The sequence below is a fragment of the Capricornis sumatraensis genome, chromosome 2 (genome assembly GCF_032405125.1).
Source record: "Capricornis sumatraensis isolate serow.1 chromosome 2, serow.2, whole genome shotgun sequence".
Lineage (NCBI taxonomy): Eukaryota > Metazoa > Chordata > Mammalia > Artiodactyla > Bovidae > Capricornis > Capricornis sumatraensis.
In genome coordinates, this window is record NC_091070.1 from 101846479 (window position 1) to 101863194 (window position 16716).

A 16716-nucleotide genomic window follows, 5' to 3' on the forward strand; every position below is an offset into this window, starting at 1 on the left:
AAAGGAAACACTAGTATTTACTGCTGCAGCTTTGTTCTCTTTCAATCTGGTTCCAGGAGGTCAAGAGTAAAGATACATTGGGGTGGGAGAAAGAAAGAAATGAAAACCCAAGAAGAGTTATGAGCATTAGAAAATACATTCCCACCCAACACTGTAAAGCAACTATACTCCAATTTAAAAAAAAAAGGAAAGAAAATACATTCCATAGTCAGATGTGGAATCAGAAGAGAGCTGTTCAGGTTTAAAAACAACACACATCATCAGAAAGTGCTTTTCTACTTCATTCTACAGCCAGGTTCTTCACAGGCTCATGTTCAAATGTCAGGATGGCAGCTTGTTCCTGGACACCAGAGCAGAAGTATATCCATGTTGTATGGGGCAGGCGTGACACGCTGAGGGACAAATCTACAAAGCCCCGTTGATTCCCAAACTCTATCCCTTCCTGTTGCACCTGAGTATCCAATAGTGCCATCTGTCACCAACTGGGAATCACTGGCTCCCAAGGCTTATCTGCTGCTGTTAACAAGGTTTTTACCCATAAAAACTTAGTGGAACACCATCCAAAGGTATATGAGGAAGATTCCACTCTGTCAGATATAGAACCCATTTCTTGTATCATGCGGCAGACATTTGGGTTTGGGAACACACAGTTGCCTCCAAAAGCAATCCTCAAAGGTTCAAAATGCAAGCCACGTGTTGCTTGCAAGATCAAAGGCACATGTCTGTGAGATAGAGGTTTAGAAGATATTTACAACACGGTCCACCCATATCCATCCATGGTGTTTTCCAGAGCTTTGCAAACGTGGCTGTGTGTTATGCAAGACACACAGTAAAACACTTCTTTACAGCGTCCCTGGGAGAAAAAAAAAACACAAAGAAAAACAGGAGATCATCACCCCAAAGCTTCCTGGAAATGGTAAAGGCCCTCCTTGAGATTTCCTGGACACTCAGAGTAGCATGCTGCGGAGCAGGAAGCACCTAGACTATGAGGTCAGACCTACCTGGCATCAACTTCAGCTTCAACATCTATTAGCAATGTTACTGGGCAAGTTACTTGCCTTATTTGAATTTCAAATTCCTCATCTGTAAAAGGGCATGTTCCCACCAATCCTACTGACCAGTTTGGGGATTAATGCACTGAACAGAGGAGGTATTTAATAAACAATAGCTATCTTGACAATCGGAGGAAAAAATAGGAAGAAAGCAGAAATTTTCTGAAACCAAAAAATTAGTCAGGACTGTGTACTTTAATATCAACCAGAAGCACAGAATGCACTAAAACCATTAAATGAAATAGGCACTAGGGCCTTTCTTCCTTCTAAGTAGATGGCAGAAACTTGTTAAGAGACAGCGTGCAGTTCCCTAGCACATGGAGCTCTCCATGAGGACTGAGCGCTTGTGACCCCGCTGTATGAGCCCTAACTCGGGCACTGACTCCTTGGAATTCAGTGCAGAGCATGCCAGAAAAGAGTGGGGGCTCAGCAAATCACTATGATCTCCAAGCAGGCATGCCCACCCCACCTCCACATCTAAGACTTCCGACCCAAGCTCTGTTCTCTGGGTTCTCAGCTGCACTTGTGCTAAGGACGCTAGAGTCACCTGAGGGAGGGAGCATGAGAGAATGCATTCACATGAACAGACACCGTACTTTACTATCAAGATAATTCTAGGACTGCATTTCTTAAGGTATGCTCCACACTGAAGTCCCAGCAGATCCACAAAAAACTGTTTTATGACCAAGTAAGATCCCTCATGGCAGCTCACAATATACACAACATATTAAAGGCCCTGGAAAGTCTATCCACACAGCCTTTAACACAGTGAGCTGGTTACCTCCCTGTCTAATCAGTCACTCCCCAGCATCTTCTGGTCACTGTCAGACAGAGGCTTGGAAGGCGATGAAACTTCAGCCTGTTCTTCCTCATTCCCAGCTCTCCCACACTTCTCATCTCATAACACAGTTAAGGAAAAGCCCCTTTTTAGTTAACAGGTTATAAAAGAATGGACATTAAAGAGTGACATGAGAACAGGGTCAGAGATAGAGATCACTGAAAGTGCTAATTTTAGGAGGTCTTGCGGTCAGAAGCTCAGAGTGAGAAGGGGTGAAACTATTCTTAGTTATCATGAGTCCTTTCAGGCCAAGGTGGGGTCAAGTGAGTTGCCCAAGGTCACACTGCCAATTAGGAAACTGCAGTCCTCCAGGGTTCTGGCCCTGCTTACTTCCCTTTATCAATTCTTTTCTGAAATGTTCCATCAGTGGGATAGAGCAAGAAAACAAGCATGAACCTTCCATGCTTTGCTCAGTGATCATTCAGGTGATAATCACCTTTAAGAAAATATCCACAAAGCTACAGGTTAAAAAAGTGATAAGGAATCTATCTATCTATCTATCTATCTCAGCGGAATGTTCCCAGCATCAGGAATTAGTAGACCTGGGTCAATGACCATCACTGGCTGTATTAGAGGCGGGGCTGGGGATGAGCTTACAAATGTATAAAATCATAAAACAGATGTATAACATCTGCCTATTTGCCTCAAGGATTTTTGGTAAACATATAATAGCATGAGCTCTATAAAACCACCCTAAACTAAAAGGACCTATGCAAACATATCCTCATCCCCAAATAACTGATGTTACAGTCCTAAGGAGAGTCAGTCTTACCGTGCAAATGGTATGTAGGAAAGACTGTACCTACAAAGAAAAACAAACAAACGATCTGGTCAGATGAAGTGAGTGGAAGGTTACACAGTGAACTGGGCTTCTGAGCATCTGCATTATGTGAAGGGTGCATGAACACACACACACCTATACACACATACACACACACAAGCACACACACACACACACTGTGTCATGTGTATAACAGGGAAGCAAGTATCATCTGTAATCAAAGTTGGAGGGCAAAAGGCCCATGTGGTGATAACTGTCACCTCAGCCTCACAGGGTTAATCTTTAACCAAATGAGCCAGCAACATCAACCACAACACACAGATTCCAGATATCCTAGAAGCCCTATTCTTAAAGAACACTAAATAAGATCCAGATCAGTTGTCCCCTAATCTTTTACAAATCCTCAACAGAATGTACCTTCTACCCAACTGGGATAAATTTTCTGCTCTGTGCCTATTAATTACAAAAGAAGTGAAAAGAGAATAGGTAAAGGTGGGGAAACACACTACCAACTGCTCTATGGATGAAAGTATAAGCAGCTATGATTCTTTTTTTTTTTTTTAACTATGATTCTTTAAGAACCCAAGCCCACAGATTTCCTGGTGGTCTCAGTTAACTCAGCCCCTTCCTCAGGAGGGAACCACACAGGGAAGAAGCTGGCCACACCCTAAAAGACCAGGCCTGGGTGTCAGGCAGGCTGGAAGTCAATCAGCCCTAAGAAGGCATATATAGTTGGAACACATCAGCGTTGTAACAGGGCCATTTGCTTCTGCCCATATGAATGCCAAACTTTTCAAAACTGGCTTCATAATCAGTCGATAAGCAAAGAAAGGCATGTGCATGTGAGGACTGATTTCTGCCTCCAGAAGAAAACCAAAATATAAACATAAGCCATTATACCAGGCCCTTTCAATACATAACACACTGTACATGTCATATTAAAATCAGGCCATCCTTCTCTGATTCTAACACTCACTATGTACAGAAGCTCACTTACTTGGAACAGAATAAATTCCAAAGGGACTTTTGAAAGTACATTTATTCAAAAGTCCAAATTACTAAAAGGAAGAATGGATGTTAAGCATGCAGTCTCAAGACTGAGTTCTATCAAATAAGATGACACTTGATCCCTGGAAGTTTTAAAACTTTCAGTCCTCCTTTCTTTGCATTAGAGCCAACATTTTTTTCCCACAGTAGATCTAGTTATGTTTTTATGAAACTGTCCTCGCCGCTATCATCCTTTGATAAACTGTGGACATATTAAGGAAATGTCTCAGGAGCTGTTGTCTCCATTCGTCCCTGGGCAGGTGTGAAATGGCCATGAACCTACAGCACCATCCTTGGTTTTGAGTGATAGTGTCTCCTGTGGTCCTTTCTCTATGCTTGGGCTCTGGGCCACCATTCTCTGGTCGTGCTACAGCCCACAGCCACAAGGTTTTCCATTTCATCAGTCACTGTTCCTGGACAGTGACACTTTCTGTCCTTCTGTTAAATGATTCATCCAACCGTAAATATACCACTCATGATTTTTTTTTGCCAGTTTCCCTTCTCTTTAACGTCTATTTGACTCACAGCCTCTTTTGACCAGCCCCGACAACACTTCATTGTCCTTGTCCTTACTGGACATGAATGGTTGAATAATGTTAGCAACATCTCAAAACCAACCCTGAGCCCAGCAAAACTGCCGCAGTGGGCAAATAGCCTCCCATGACCACTCAAAACCACTAATGCCACCTATTGGCAGTGGGCTGAGTTGACAGGTTTTGGCTCTACAGTGTACTTGACTTGCATCATTAAGGATTTTTAAATTGAAAAGCTTCTGTTTTCCTAATCCTCCTACCCAAATCATGTGGGATTTTATCTCCTTCAGCTGCGTTAGTCAGAGACTGATGTGGGAGGGGACGGCTGAAAAGGTTACTTACCACGTCAGGGCCAGAGACTGCAAAATGCAGAAGATGAGAGCAAGCCCTTTGTTGTGCCACTAGAAGAAAAATGATACGGTTACAAGAATGTGCATGACAAGAGGCACACACCAAAAAGGTTAAGGAAAATTAAAAGCAACACTTACCCAAAAGGCAGAACACAGGGTAAGTGCAAAACATAACTGAAGAGAGAATGGAAACGTTAATTAATATAGTGACAATGACAGCAGCGGGGGAAGAGCTGGAAAGACATCATTCTTGACAAACTTACAACAGCACATCAAACTGCAATAATCAGATTCTCTGATTATCACAACAACCAAATGCATCCATTATTTCAAAGCATCTAAGCTACCTCATAGGACTTCCCTGGTGGCTCAGAGGTTAAAGCGTCTGCCTCCAATGCGAGAGACCCGGGTTCGATCCCTGGGTTGGGAAGATCCCTTGGAGAAGGAAATGGCAACCCACTCCAGTATTCTTGCATGGAGAATCCCATGGATGGAGAAGCCTGGTAGCCTACAGTCCACGGGATCGCAAAGAGTCGGACACAACTGAGCGACTTCACTTCACTTCACTTCAAGCTACCTCAGAATCCATGTTTTGGCAGAAGAGTTCAAATGAAACTGTCAATAACGATTCGTGTAGATTAAAAAGAGAAGGAGGATCCTCTTCTACTTTCAAACTTTCTCAAAATCTCTGCCCAGCAAATACAAGCACATTTCTGGTCTACCCATCCATCCATCTTTCCATTCAAATGTGCCAAAGTAGGTTTAACGCACACTTCTTTATAGTCACTGGAGTAGAAAGGGCATGCAAGGACAAAGGTTAACATGAGATGTCACTCTCAGAGCCCATGAGTCAGTTATCTGTTTGTATCTATTTACACCGAACACTTTCCCCGAGTCCTTTCTATTCTTTTTTCCTGGCTGCGCCACACAGCTTGTGGGATCTTAGTTCCCTGACCAGGGACTGCACTCAAGCCACGAGAGTGAAATCACAAAGTCCTAACCCCTGGACACCCCTGCATCCTTTCTTAGAAAGTTCTTTCTGCAAGAGACTTCTTCAGCTCATCTACTTCCAGGGCTGGCCAAGAACAATTAATCCAGCTGTCAGTCACGCTTGTCCTCTCTATCCTGCTGTATCAGTAATTGCTCAATAAATATGATGGAAATAAACTGGTGTCCAGCATTGTACCCGATGCCCTGAAAGAACACAAGATAGTTGCAATGGACTTTTACCTATCTGAACAAATGAGATGTACACAAAACTAAAAACAGAAGTATATGGATCCAAGTTACAATACTGTAATATGATAATTATAACAGAAGTCCAGAGAATATGGTCTGGAATGATGGGATGGCCCAAGGGAATGAAATGGCCAAGGAAGAGAGAGGCATTCCCCATTAGGGACAGAAAGACAGGACAAGACTTAAGGCACTGTGGTGACCAGTAGGGAACAGGGGTGCTGAGCCAGAGGGAGACCAGACCCACCGCAGGAAAACTGATAAAAACAAACAGGATTCCAAAGTCAGATAATGACAAGGAGAAAAAGAGACCATGTTAAACTGGATATCCACTCTAGAGAATGAACCCTGTGTGCCTGAAGAATGCCCTCCAAGCTCTGCTTGTATGTGGCATCACCTGTTACCAGAAGGATGTCACAGCTCTCATTACCACATGCCTGCATGCACGCTATGTCGCTTCAGTCACGTCCAACTCTTTGTGACTCTATGGGCTGTTGCCCACCAGGCTCCTCTGTCCATGGGATTCTCCAGGTAAGAATACTGGAGTGGGTTGCCATGACCTACTCCAGGGGATCTTCCCAACCCAGGGATCAAACTCACATCTCATGTCTCCTGCAATGGCAGGCAGGTTCTTTACTCCAAGCACCGCCTGGGAAGCCCATTACCACATGAGTTTTGCTAAACTGACAAGCAACACCTTCTGGGAGGTCTTTATAGAACTGGCAATACCTTAATACCAACTAAAACACAAGTCAGAGGGAAGAGAAAAATTTATTAGATAAAGAATGCTCCAGTTGGCAATACCTTAATACCAACTAAAACACAAGTCAGAGGGAAGAGAAAAATTATTAGATTAAGAATGCTCCAGTTGGCAATACCTTAATACCAACTAAAACACAAGTCAGAGGGAAGAGAAAAATATTAGATAAAGAATGCTCCTGGGACTTCTCTGGTAGTCCTGTGGTTAAGACTCCTCACCCTCATTGCAAGGGGCCCAGGTTCAATCCCTGATGGGGGAACTAGATCCTGTATCCCACAACTAAGACCCAGCACAGCCAAATAAATAAATAAAAATAAATTTTTAAAAAGGATCCCCTCTTCTGCCACAGTGGGTGCAGACAGTGAGTTGTAAGTGAAGATGAAAGAGAAAAGGGTAGAAGTCTATAGATTTAAGAGGAAAAAACCTCCAAACAGCAGAAACAAAAACTCCTATTTTAAACAGGTAACTTCCGTTACCTGACAGGCAGACCTTACCAGCACCATGATAGTTGCAATCAAACGCGTAGGCTCAAACATTCGCTTCAGCTGTGTCATTGGTCCCATGAGGAAGACAGTGCTAAGAAGCAAACACAGACAAGCCATTCAGACCAGAACAAAACCACACTGGGGACACCAAGGTGCCTCCTCATCACCTGCTCCAGCTCACCTGTGGCAATGCGAGCAGGAACAGTGACCAACACTTGGAGCCAGGCACTGTGCTCAGGGCCTTTGTGCCTTATTCTTACTCAGTCCATTAACAATTTATGAAATGATCACAGAACAGTTACCATACTTATTTTGCAGATGAAGAAACTTAAATCCAGAAGTACTTGTTACTTATCCAAGGCCATCCAACTGGAAAATGGTAGAGGGAGGCTGCAGATGCATGTAGGCCTGACTCCAGAACTACCCCCAAAACCACTAGGCTAGACGACCCCTCTCTTACAGGTGCTACCTTGGCCTGCTTAACAACCTACCCATGGAGACAAAAAGACTCAGGTAATTGAAAAAAGAAAAAACATATCTTACAGGCTTAGGTAGTTTATAAGTAGAGAATTCCATTTTCTTTCATAATCTCCAGAGAGTAATTCTAATGATGATAGTAGTAGCATCCATGATGTGTGGACTATTTGCTAAATGCTAGATATCACATACATGATTCCATTTCATCCTCTCAACTACTCTGGCAGTTAGGTATTATTACACTTATTTTGGATTTGAGAAAATCAAGTTCAGAAAGGTTAATTTACTTATCCAAGATCACACAGCTAGACACTTAAACAAGCTAGCATTCCAGCCCACATGCAGTGGGGTGCCATGGCCTTCTCCAATCTATTGGATTACCAAGCTCCAAAGGATAGGTTCAGCATGTCTTCTGCAGGGATGAAATTTGAGAGTGGCTAATAAGAAAGAGTAAACACAAATGAATCAGACATGCCTAACAAAGTAAGAGCCAGGGCCAGCTGTAAGTCACACTTCCCAACTCCTCTGACAGAAATGCCACAAGAAGCATCGCTCTAGGAGTAGCTGGTTATAGTCGTGTTTAACACAAGCCAACCAGTAGATAACATGAGCTACTAAGTGTTCTATAAAAAAAAGAAAGCTAAATAAATCTACTTCTCTTTGAAGTGCCATTAAGCTTCCACTTGAATTCAAGGCTGCCAGATCGAGTGTTTGAGCTAAGTGCACTCTTAGCCTACACTGAACAAGAAGCAAGAGCCAAAGGTAGCTTTCAAAATTGAATGCAGTACATACACAAAAATATAAAAGATTACAGGTAAAGTCACAGACTCCTAGACACACGCTGAAATAATTCACTCCCCTTATTATCTCCCCAAGCAATGCCATGAAGGGTCAGTTCCATTAGGATCTGTTAAACAGTTCTTTTGGACTAACACATCTATATAATTCTGTTCAATCTAGACTCTACATTATAACCTACAGTGCCTACCCAAAGCAAAACTCCCCAAAAGTTAGTCTTTGAGAGAGCTTTAGAGCAAGATTAGACATCTCCAAGGTCCAGCATTATACTTTCATAAGAATTAATAAATGAAGCTTCACGAAGGTGTCCAGTGCATTATACTTAATCATTTGGTTAACATTTCCAGCCAGAAAAAGACCTAAATTGGGGGACATGTAGAGACAAATAAGACAGAAGTGCAGCCCTTGTCAAGTGGTTTACACACCTGCAACAAGTCAGTGTAATAAAATGCTATCTGTGTTGTCACATAAATATATGTGGGATAGACAGAGCCCATTTTAAAGGAGGAGGTCAGTGATTCTGAAGGGGAAAATGGAATTAAGAGAAGTTTCATAGAAGAGGTGACTTTTGAGTCGGGTATTGACAAATAAGCATGTACCCATCAAATAGGGGGCGCACATGGGCCAGGACCCCAGGCAGAGAAACAGTTCCAGCAAAGAACAAAAACATTCGGGGGAAATGCAAGTTGAGCCTGGTTGAGGAGGAGGGCTGGGTCTGTCCCACATGCATGCTGAGGGGTTTGGACTTCACCTGTTGAAAGGGAATGGGGGCCCACTAAGGGGGTAAGTTGGGCTACAAAATGAGTGACTCCACAGTTCTGTGGAAAATGGCCTGGAGAGGCGTCCATAAAAGAGGCAGGGAAGCCCAACAGGAAGCTCACACAGTCTTCAGAGGAGCAGTGATAGATGCCAGCGCTCCGAGCAGCTCAAAGAGCACCTTCTCCACAGAAAGTCCTCTTGGCTCCCAAAATCGAGTCAGATCAGCTCAGCCCGCCTGCCCCTCTCCCAGGCATCACTCTCTCCATATCCTGTATGTCTGTCTGCCTGGCCAACCAGTGAGGATCCTCTGAGCCCAGCACAAGGTGGGAGCACGTAAGTCACTCAGCGAGGGGCAGAGCAGTAAGACTAGAGCAATGGAGAAGGTGGTGTTGGAGACGGTGGAGTTGTAAATCCCGAAGAAGTCATTCAACTGCTCCGCGCCATGTAAAATTACAGTGGCAATTTTTACAAGTGGATCTTGCCTCCTCCCCGGGGTACTTCAAAGATGAACTAAGATGTAAATACATGCTGAAGTTAAAAATACACGTGTGTATCTATAGAAGTGGTAGGATATAAAAGTGATGTGTTTTAACAACTTCGTTACTCTCCAAATCCTTATAATTACTGAAGCATCCTCCTTCACCTCCCTCTAAACACAATCGACATCCATCTCCCCATCTAACAATTGGCTAAGGTTAGATTTAAAAAAAAAAACAAAACTGTTACCTCCCAAGAGATGCGATGTTACCAAAGGTATAAAACACTGCGAAGAGATATAGTCCCTTCCTGGGCACCCAGAGCAAGAGAGTTCCCTGTAAGACAAGGCACAGAGCATTTGCACAGGAGGAACCCCTTCTCCACAGCCACAGAACCAGGAGTTCACAGAGGAACCTGTTCCCTCCCCGCACCCCTCAGCTCCCTCTCCACCTCTGTTACCTACCTCCCCCTCCTCTTATCCATGCATTTCAGTGAAAAACAAAAGAGAAAAGGAGGTTGATGAAAGTAGAAAGAGGAGAGAAGAAAGGCAGGGGGAAAGACTGGAGGAGGGGAGAGAGGTCTTACCAGAAGTGAGCAGAGAATTCCTGCAGCAAAACAGGCAATGAAGCCTTTTATTCTGGTGCCCGAGCTTAATGAAGTTGCCTCAACAACCTAAAATAGTTTAAAAAAAAATAAAAAAATTAATTACATACATGTGTATGCATATTTAATCACCAAAACAAAGGATACACATAATTAAATTTACACTTTGTACTGAGGAAGGCAGGAACACGGACTCCTAATTGGTCATGTCTACAACAGCCCTCATGAGTCACTGAATCCAGCTCCTTATCCGTCCCATGAAACTCGTCTCCTGGAGCTAATTAGAGGCTACCAACTTCTGCCTGAATATCTGCAGAGGTGAAAACTCTCTGCCTTAAGCACAGTGCCCTTCACAAACAGAAAGGCAAGGCTGCAGAAGATCCTAGAGTAGCCTGAGCCCTTATGGCAGCCCAAACAAGATGAGGACACCCGGAAAGGCATGAGCTCTGCCTGCAGAGGCCCAGAAAAGGGGAAGAGACGGGGGGGCACTCAGGCAGTGGGGTCCATGGGGCACCATCTCCTAATTCAACCAGTCAAGTTTTGCCACTCACTGCTTTTGCTGGCCCTTCCAGGACCCAGGAGGAGTCTGACTCTCATCCTAATCAGGATTCTTATCCAAGTCTATTCACCCTTAGTAAAAACTGTTCTTCAAGGTGCTGGCATCAGCCAAGCCACCCTCATGTGAGACGGATCCTAGTTAATTAATGACTGTCTTACTCATCCCTCTCTGCCACCACGATTGATCCTTCCCAACAGCAAAGTTCAGAAGGGGCCAAGATTTACAGAAAAACTCTGCTAAAACAAGGGAGCCTATGAGTAGCTCTTGAGGCTATTTTTCCCCATGTCAAAGATGACAGTCAGGTGTCTGCACCAGAGACATGAGGCCTGTTCACCTCATGCACTGGCCACAGCTGTTCCAAGCTACACAGATAGCTGCCAGGGAGACCAAAGGCCTTTCCTCCAGCCCAGCTGAGGCAGGGCAGCCAGGCCCCACGTATATTCATTCACTCAGGCCTCACCTCAAGTGGACAGCACAGTCTCCAACAGGCCATGTGGTAAGAGCTTACAGACTCCACATCCCCTCAGCTAATGGAAGAAGGTAGTGTGATAGAGGCTGCGAAAGTCACTAGATGGGCACCGCCTTGACTGCTCCCAGCTTAGCAGCCTGTTCTCAACCCTGTCTCCAAACTTCCTGTCAAACCAGAAGCCAGAAGAACAGGACCAGAGGCTCCACCAGGCATGGCCAGCTTTGCTACAGCACAGCTTCCTCTCCACTCACAAGAAAAGTATTTAGGGCAGCTTATCAAAAGAGGCTCTCCTGTCCCATCTATCCACACATATTGAAAGTGGGCTCATGACACTGAAAACCCCTCACACACACACACACACACACATGTGTATACAAACACATAAACAGCACCTGCAGACACACATGGCCACAGAATGTACAAATGGCACCATCAGAGATGGTGACGTGCAAGGGGAGCAGGGAGTCCAGAGCTGACAGCAGAGCCACCTGATTCCACACTCTCCCCCGAAATGAGCCTTGTGATGGTCTGTTACCAGGCTTTACTGGCATCCCAGAAAATCGGGTTAGACCCTTTGTCAACCTCCTACCAAGGACAGAGGGAAAAAATCAAAAGCTACCACTCTTGCTACTCATGCAAGCACCAACGAAGGTGCTTGTCAAGGTGGAAAAAGGAACAGAGCTACATGAGAAAAAAAAAAAAGTGTGGTAGCGAGATTGGAGGAGAAGGCGATGGCACCCCACTCCAGAACCCTTGCCTGGAAAATCCCATGGGTGGAGGCACCTGGTGGGCTGCAGTCCACGGGGCCACGAAGAGTCGGACACGACTGAGCAACTTCACTTTCACTTTTCACTTTCATGCATTGAAGGAAATGGCAACCCACTCCAGTGTTCTTGCCTGGAGAATCCCAGGGACGGGGGAGCCTCGTGGGCTGCTGTCTCTGGGGCCACACAGAGTCGGACACGACTGAAGCGACTTAGCAGCAGCAGCAGCGAGACTGGATAGGATTGCTTGGCATCTACAGAGACATTTTAAGAGTCATCTGTTTTTTAAAGAAGATAAGCCACAAAATATCAATCTAATATGGCCTTGGCATTTTAAGTACAAAATAGTCTCAAAAGGATGATGAGATGCCAGCTCTTGCAAAAATTAAAATCATTTGTTATAGGAAGTAGTTCTGGTTTCTGCCTTCGGAAAGGAAAGCAATACGTTTGTTCTACACGTCTCTCAGGCTGACTACCATCCAAACGTCACCCTATTTGCCAAAACAGGGGAGAGGGCCATAATTTTTCATCCATGTAATGACAAGTTCTTTCACACCCATGCTTGGTCACAGGCCAGAGGAAGCTGTTGCTGTTGCTCCACTTCGAACTAGACCCAGCGAAAATGAAACACTTCTTTTTGTCAGTTTGTGAAGATCAATCGTGTGGATACAAAATAACTCCCTCAATTCACGGTTTCTAGAAACTGCTAGTGCACTTTTTGGAAATTAGAGTAGTTGGAATAGCACCTGGATAGAAGCTGTAGGCCAACAGCTCCCAGGCTTCTGACGTAGTTATGCACAAAGGTCCCTTTGACTCTAGGATGTGGAGAGAAGAGGAGCTCTTGCCAAAATAAGAAAAACTGAGAATCATTCAGGAAAACAGGATTGGTAACCAGAAGAAAGTGAGAAAGGAACACTGCTTCATTCCTGTGCTTTCAAACCAGGTACCATTCAGACCTTCCTTGTCCCTACAATCCTGTAAAGAAAACACAAAACCTCTATTTTCAGAAAGCCCACAGAAAATAAAGGTTGAAGTTGGATTTGTGAAGACCAGGTTATCAGTTAGAAAACTCATCAAGAAGCCATCTGTGACTAGACATTACCAGGCAAGTTTTATAATTCTGCAGTTTCATGCGTAGGAGAAACAGAACTAATCATACTTCTATTGTTTGCACTAAAAGAATGACATTTTTTTAAAGCACTCATTTCTGGTGACATCTGACAGCTTTTATGATTGAACGTAAACTCTTGAGAAACCTGCATGCAGGTCAGGAAGCAACAGTTAGAACTGAACATTGAACAACAGAGTAGTTCCAAATTGGAAAAGGAGTACGTCAAGGCTTTATATTGTCACCCTGCTTATTTAACTTATATGCAGAGTACATCATAAGAAATGCTGGGCTAGAGGAAGCACAAGATGGAATCAAGATTGCCGGGAGAAATATCAATAACCTCAGATACATAGATGACATCACCCTTATGGCAGAAAGTGAAGAAATGAAGAGCCTCTTGATGAAAGTGAAAGAGGAGAGTGAAAAAGTTGGCTTAAAGCTCAACATTCAAAAACCGAAGATCATGGCATCTGGTCCCATCACTTCATGGGAAATAGATGGGGAGACAGTGGACACAGCGGCTGACTTTATTATTCTGGGCTCCAAAATCACTGCAGATGGTGACTGCAGCCATGAAATTAAAAGACGCTTGCTCCTTGGAAAGAAAGTTATGACCAACCTAGATAGCATATTCAAAAGCAGAGACATTACTTTGCCAAAAAAGGTCCATCTAGTCAAGGCTATGGTTTTTCCAGTAGTCATGTATGGATGGGAGAGCTGGACTATAAAGAAAGCTGAGCGCCGAAGAACTGATGCTTTTGAACTGTGGTGTTGGAGAAGACTCTTGAGAGTCCCTTGGACTGCAAGGAGATCCAACCAGTCCATTCTAAAGGAGATCAGTCCTGGGTGTTCATTGGAAGGACTGATGCTGAAGCTGAAACTCCAATACTTTGGCCACCTGATGCAAAGAGCTGACTCATTGGAAAAGACTCTGATGCTGGGAGGGATTGGGGGCAGGAGGAGAAGGGGACAACAGAGGATGAGATGGCTGGATGGCATCACTGACCCGATGGCCATGGGTTTGGGTGGACTCCCTGAGTTGGTGATGGACAGGGAGGCCTGGCGTGCTGCGATTCATGGGGTTGCAAAGAGTCGGACACGACCGAGTGACTGAACTGAACTGAAAGAGACTTTAAGGTCACAGAGTCTAACTTCACACACACACACAAACACACACACACACACACACACACAAACACAGAAATTTCACCAGCATCTTCAAACCTTAAAAGCATAGGAAATGTGAGACAAGTCAGGACCAACATTTTCAAGGTGGTCTGGACCTAATAAGTAAAAACTAAGCCAAAAACAACCCTGAGAGTGATTCAGCTAGATGCAAAATGCTTCCTGGGAGTCGGGACTCTTCGGGACTCAGGAAGTGCCACACAGTGATGCACGTAATAAGAAATCTCACATTCAAGAGAGAGGAAACTGACAGCAGTGTTTTAGAACAAGAGAGAAGCACCTCATCTTCCTAAAACACTTTACATGCCTGAGCTTACAACTCTTTAAAGCCCTTCATTGTATCCAACATAGGCGTTCACTATTTTAGGTAAAAACAAAATCAGCATTTATATTTTCAATCTGTACTACCATCATTCACTCTTGAGGGTCTGTCTACCACTTCATGATGGTTTTCTAAATCAAAATAACTTCATAATTCCCACTCTCCCCCCAAGAATTCTCAGGAAAAGAAAACATCTCCCTTTTGAACTCCAGCTGCTTTAAAACCTTATTGACAGTCTGTGCAGCATAAAACTTAAGATAAGCATGACTGTCAACCATCTAAATTTTCTTAGGCCTAGTCTGAGGTTGGGTGTAAGGGTTCATTTTAGAAGACAGAAATCAAGAACAGGAACTAACGAAATTACTTCTGAGCCCTGACCAATTAATAAAGGCAACGGATTTAAAAGAAGCCAGAGGCTGCTTTGAACTGTCCAAAAAATCTTAAACCCCAATTCCTATAACACTCAACATCTATAGTGTTACTTCTTCAAGGTGAAGATTCAGACAGCAAATTTCAGGGTTCTGAGATTTCAAGGAGGGGTGGAGGTATCAGGGTCACTCAACATAAAATCAGCAACTGCAAAACCAAGTGAAAGCAGCATGCTGAGATAACAACTAAAGACACTGATGAAAATCAGAGGAAAAACTTAGGTACTTCTTTTTACAAATGAGGAAACCAAGGCCCATGGAAAACAAAAAAGAATAAAGAGAAATGTTATTTTGTCATCTACAAAGGGAAAAAAAAATAACAAAAACTCAAAGCATTAGAAATAGGCAATAAACATACTGTGTAGCTCTAGAACATAGCGGGCAATATTGTCCACGTTTCAGCTCGACCAAACCTTTCTAACAAACTAAACATACAAGCAGGCGGCCTCAAGAGGTTTTGGGCGTCTATGAAGTCTAAGACGTCTACGTGCAAGCAGAAAAACAAGATGTGGTCCCAAAGCTTCAGGAATTCACGGTTTTCCTGGAGACAATTTACAAGCAACCGTGTACACAAACGTCGGGTGGGCATGTCACACCCCACAACTTAAACCGAGCAATAACGCAGCCGAGGGCACCAGGGCGCGGCCACAAGCCCCGTCGCGCAGTGGGCATCGAGCAGGGACCCTCACCACAGCCTGGCCCAGGCAATCTATACAAGGACTCCCTCCGCCAGGTTCTCAGAGGCCTCTGCCTAGTTCGGCGCTAAAGTCTCTTCCCTGGCCAGCAGGAACGGGGCCGCCGACGGCCGCCCTTCCTTTCGCAGATGTTTCTAAGTTTTGCTCCAGCGTGGCCCTCCTGTCGGGGGAGGGCGTGCGGAAGGTCGAAAGGGTGAAGGACAAAAAAGTAAACAGGTGCCAACTGCCCTATGCAGAGTGCCTGGGCCCTGGCACTTGGGGTGGGAAGTGAAGGGAACGCGAAGGTCTTGAGCCTGCGGGGGAGGAGAAAAGGGCAGAGCCAGAGTTGCTTTCCAAGAAACCCTAGAAGTCCAGCATGCTTTTCTCGCCAGCCAGCAACAAGAGCCGGCGGAGCTGGGGGGCGGGCTTGGTGCTCTCCGAGGCCCCCGACGGAACTTCCACCGCTGCAGGGGCGCAGCAGCCGCGGGGCGGAGGAGAGTGCTACCAGGAGGGTGGGGCGCCAAGATGCACTCACCTCGGACAGGCCGCCCCGATCCTCAGTGTCCTGCCCGCTCAGCACCTTCTTCAGCTTGTCCATGGCGAGACGGGTCCACCCGGCTGCCCCTCCAGCCGCCTGTTGCGCTGCCTAAGCCTCAGGTTCTTCCGGGTGCTGCCCCTGCCGCCGCCAACCACGGCGCGCCCCGCCCAGGTACCTGCCCACCTGGCTCCGGCCCACGCATGCGCCCAGCGAGGCCACCGCCCACAGCCCGCCTACGCCCCGCCCTCTTTCTCCGGCTGATTTTGATCAGGGAAGGAGAGGTGGGCAGGAAGAGCTGGATTTAAGTTCTGCCGAGCTAGGAGAAGTTGCGGTTCTGCGTCCAGCGCTGCATTACACACTCCAAGAGGCAGCCCTCCGTTCCGGGGGCCCTCCATAGGTTCAGTTGACAAACGCGGAGTCCCTAGCACGTGAAAGGCACTGCAGAAACAAGACTGACGCCTGGAACCCAT

The 16716-nt window shown here is 45.2% G+C and overlaps 1 protein-coding gene across 1 annotated transcript; it reads right to left on the reverse strand.

The window, feature by feature from the left end:
• Positions 1-784: 784 nt before the first annotated feature.
• Positions 785-16344, reverse strand: SFT2D2 (SFT2 domain containing 2). The gene is made up of 8 exons (XM_068965765.1): positions 16244-16344; positions 10179-10265; positions 9843-9928; positions 7092-7173; positions 4740-4775; positions 4594-4652; positions 2663-2692; positions 785-853 (listed from the first exon to the last, which is right to left on the reverse strand). The coding sequence occupies exons 1-8, from the start codon at positions 16304-16306 to the stop codon at positions 814-816; spliced, it is 483 nt and encodes a 160-aa protein (XP_068821866.1). The 5' UTR covers positions 16307-16344; the 3' UTR covers positions 785-813.
• Between the last annotated feature and the right edge of the window lie 372 nt (positions 16345-16716).

Excerpts from the sequence above, each read along its gene's own strand:
- SFT2D2 (XM_068965765.1), bottom strand. The coding sequence starts at position 16,306 with ATGGACAAGCTGAAGAAGGTGCTGAGCGGGCAGGACACTGAGGATCGG. Across the intron at positions 10,266-16,243 it reads ATCGGGGCGGCCTGTCCGAG|GTTGTTGAGGCAACTTCATT; the intron begins GTGAGTGCATCT and ends AAACTATTTTAG. Across the intron at positions 4,776-7,091 it reads TTGCAACTATCATGGTGCTG|TTATGTTTTGCACTTACCCT; the intron begins GTAAGGTCTGCC and ends TTCTCTCTTCAG.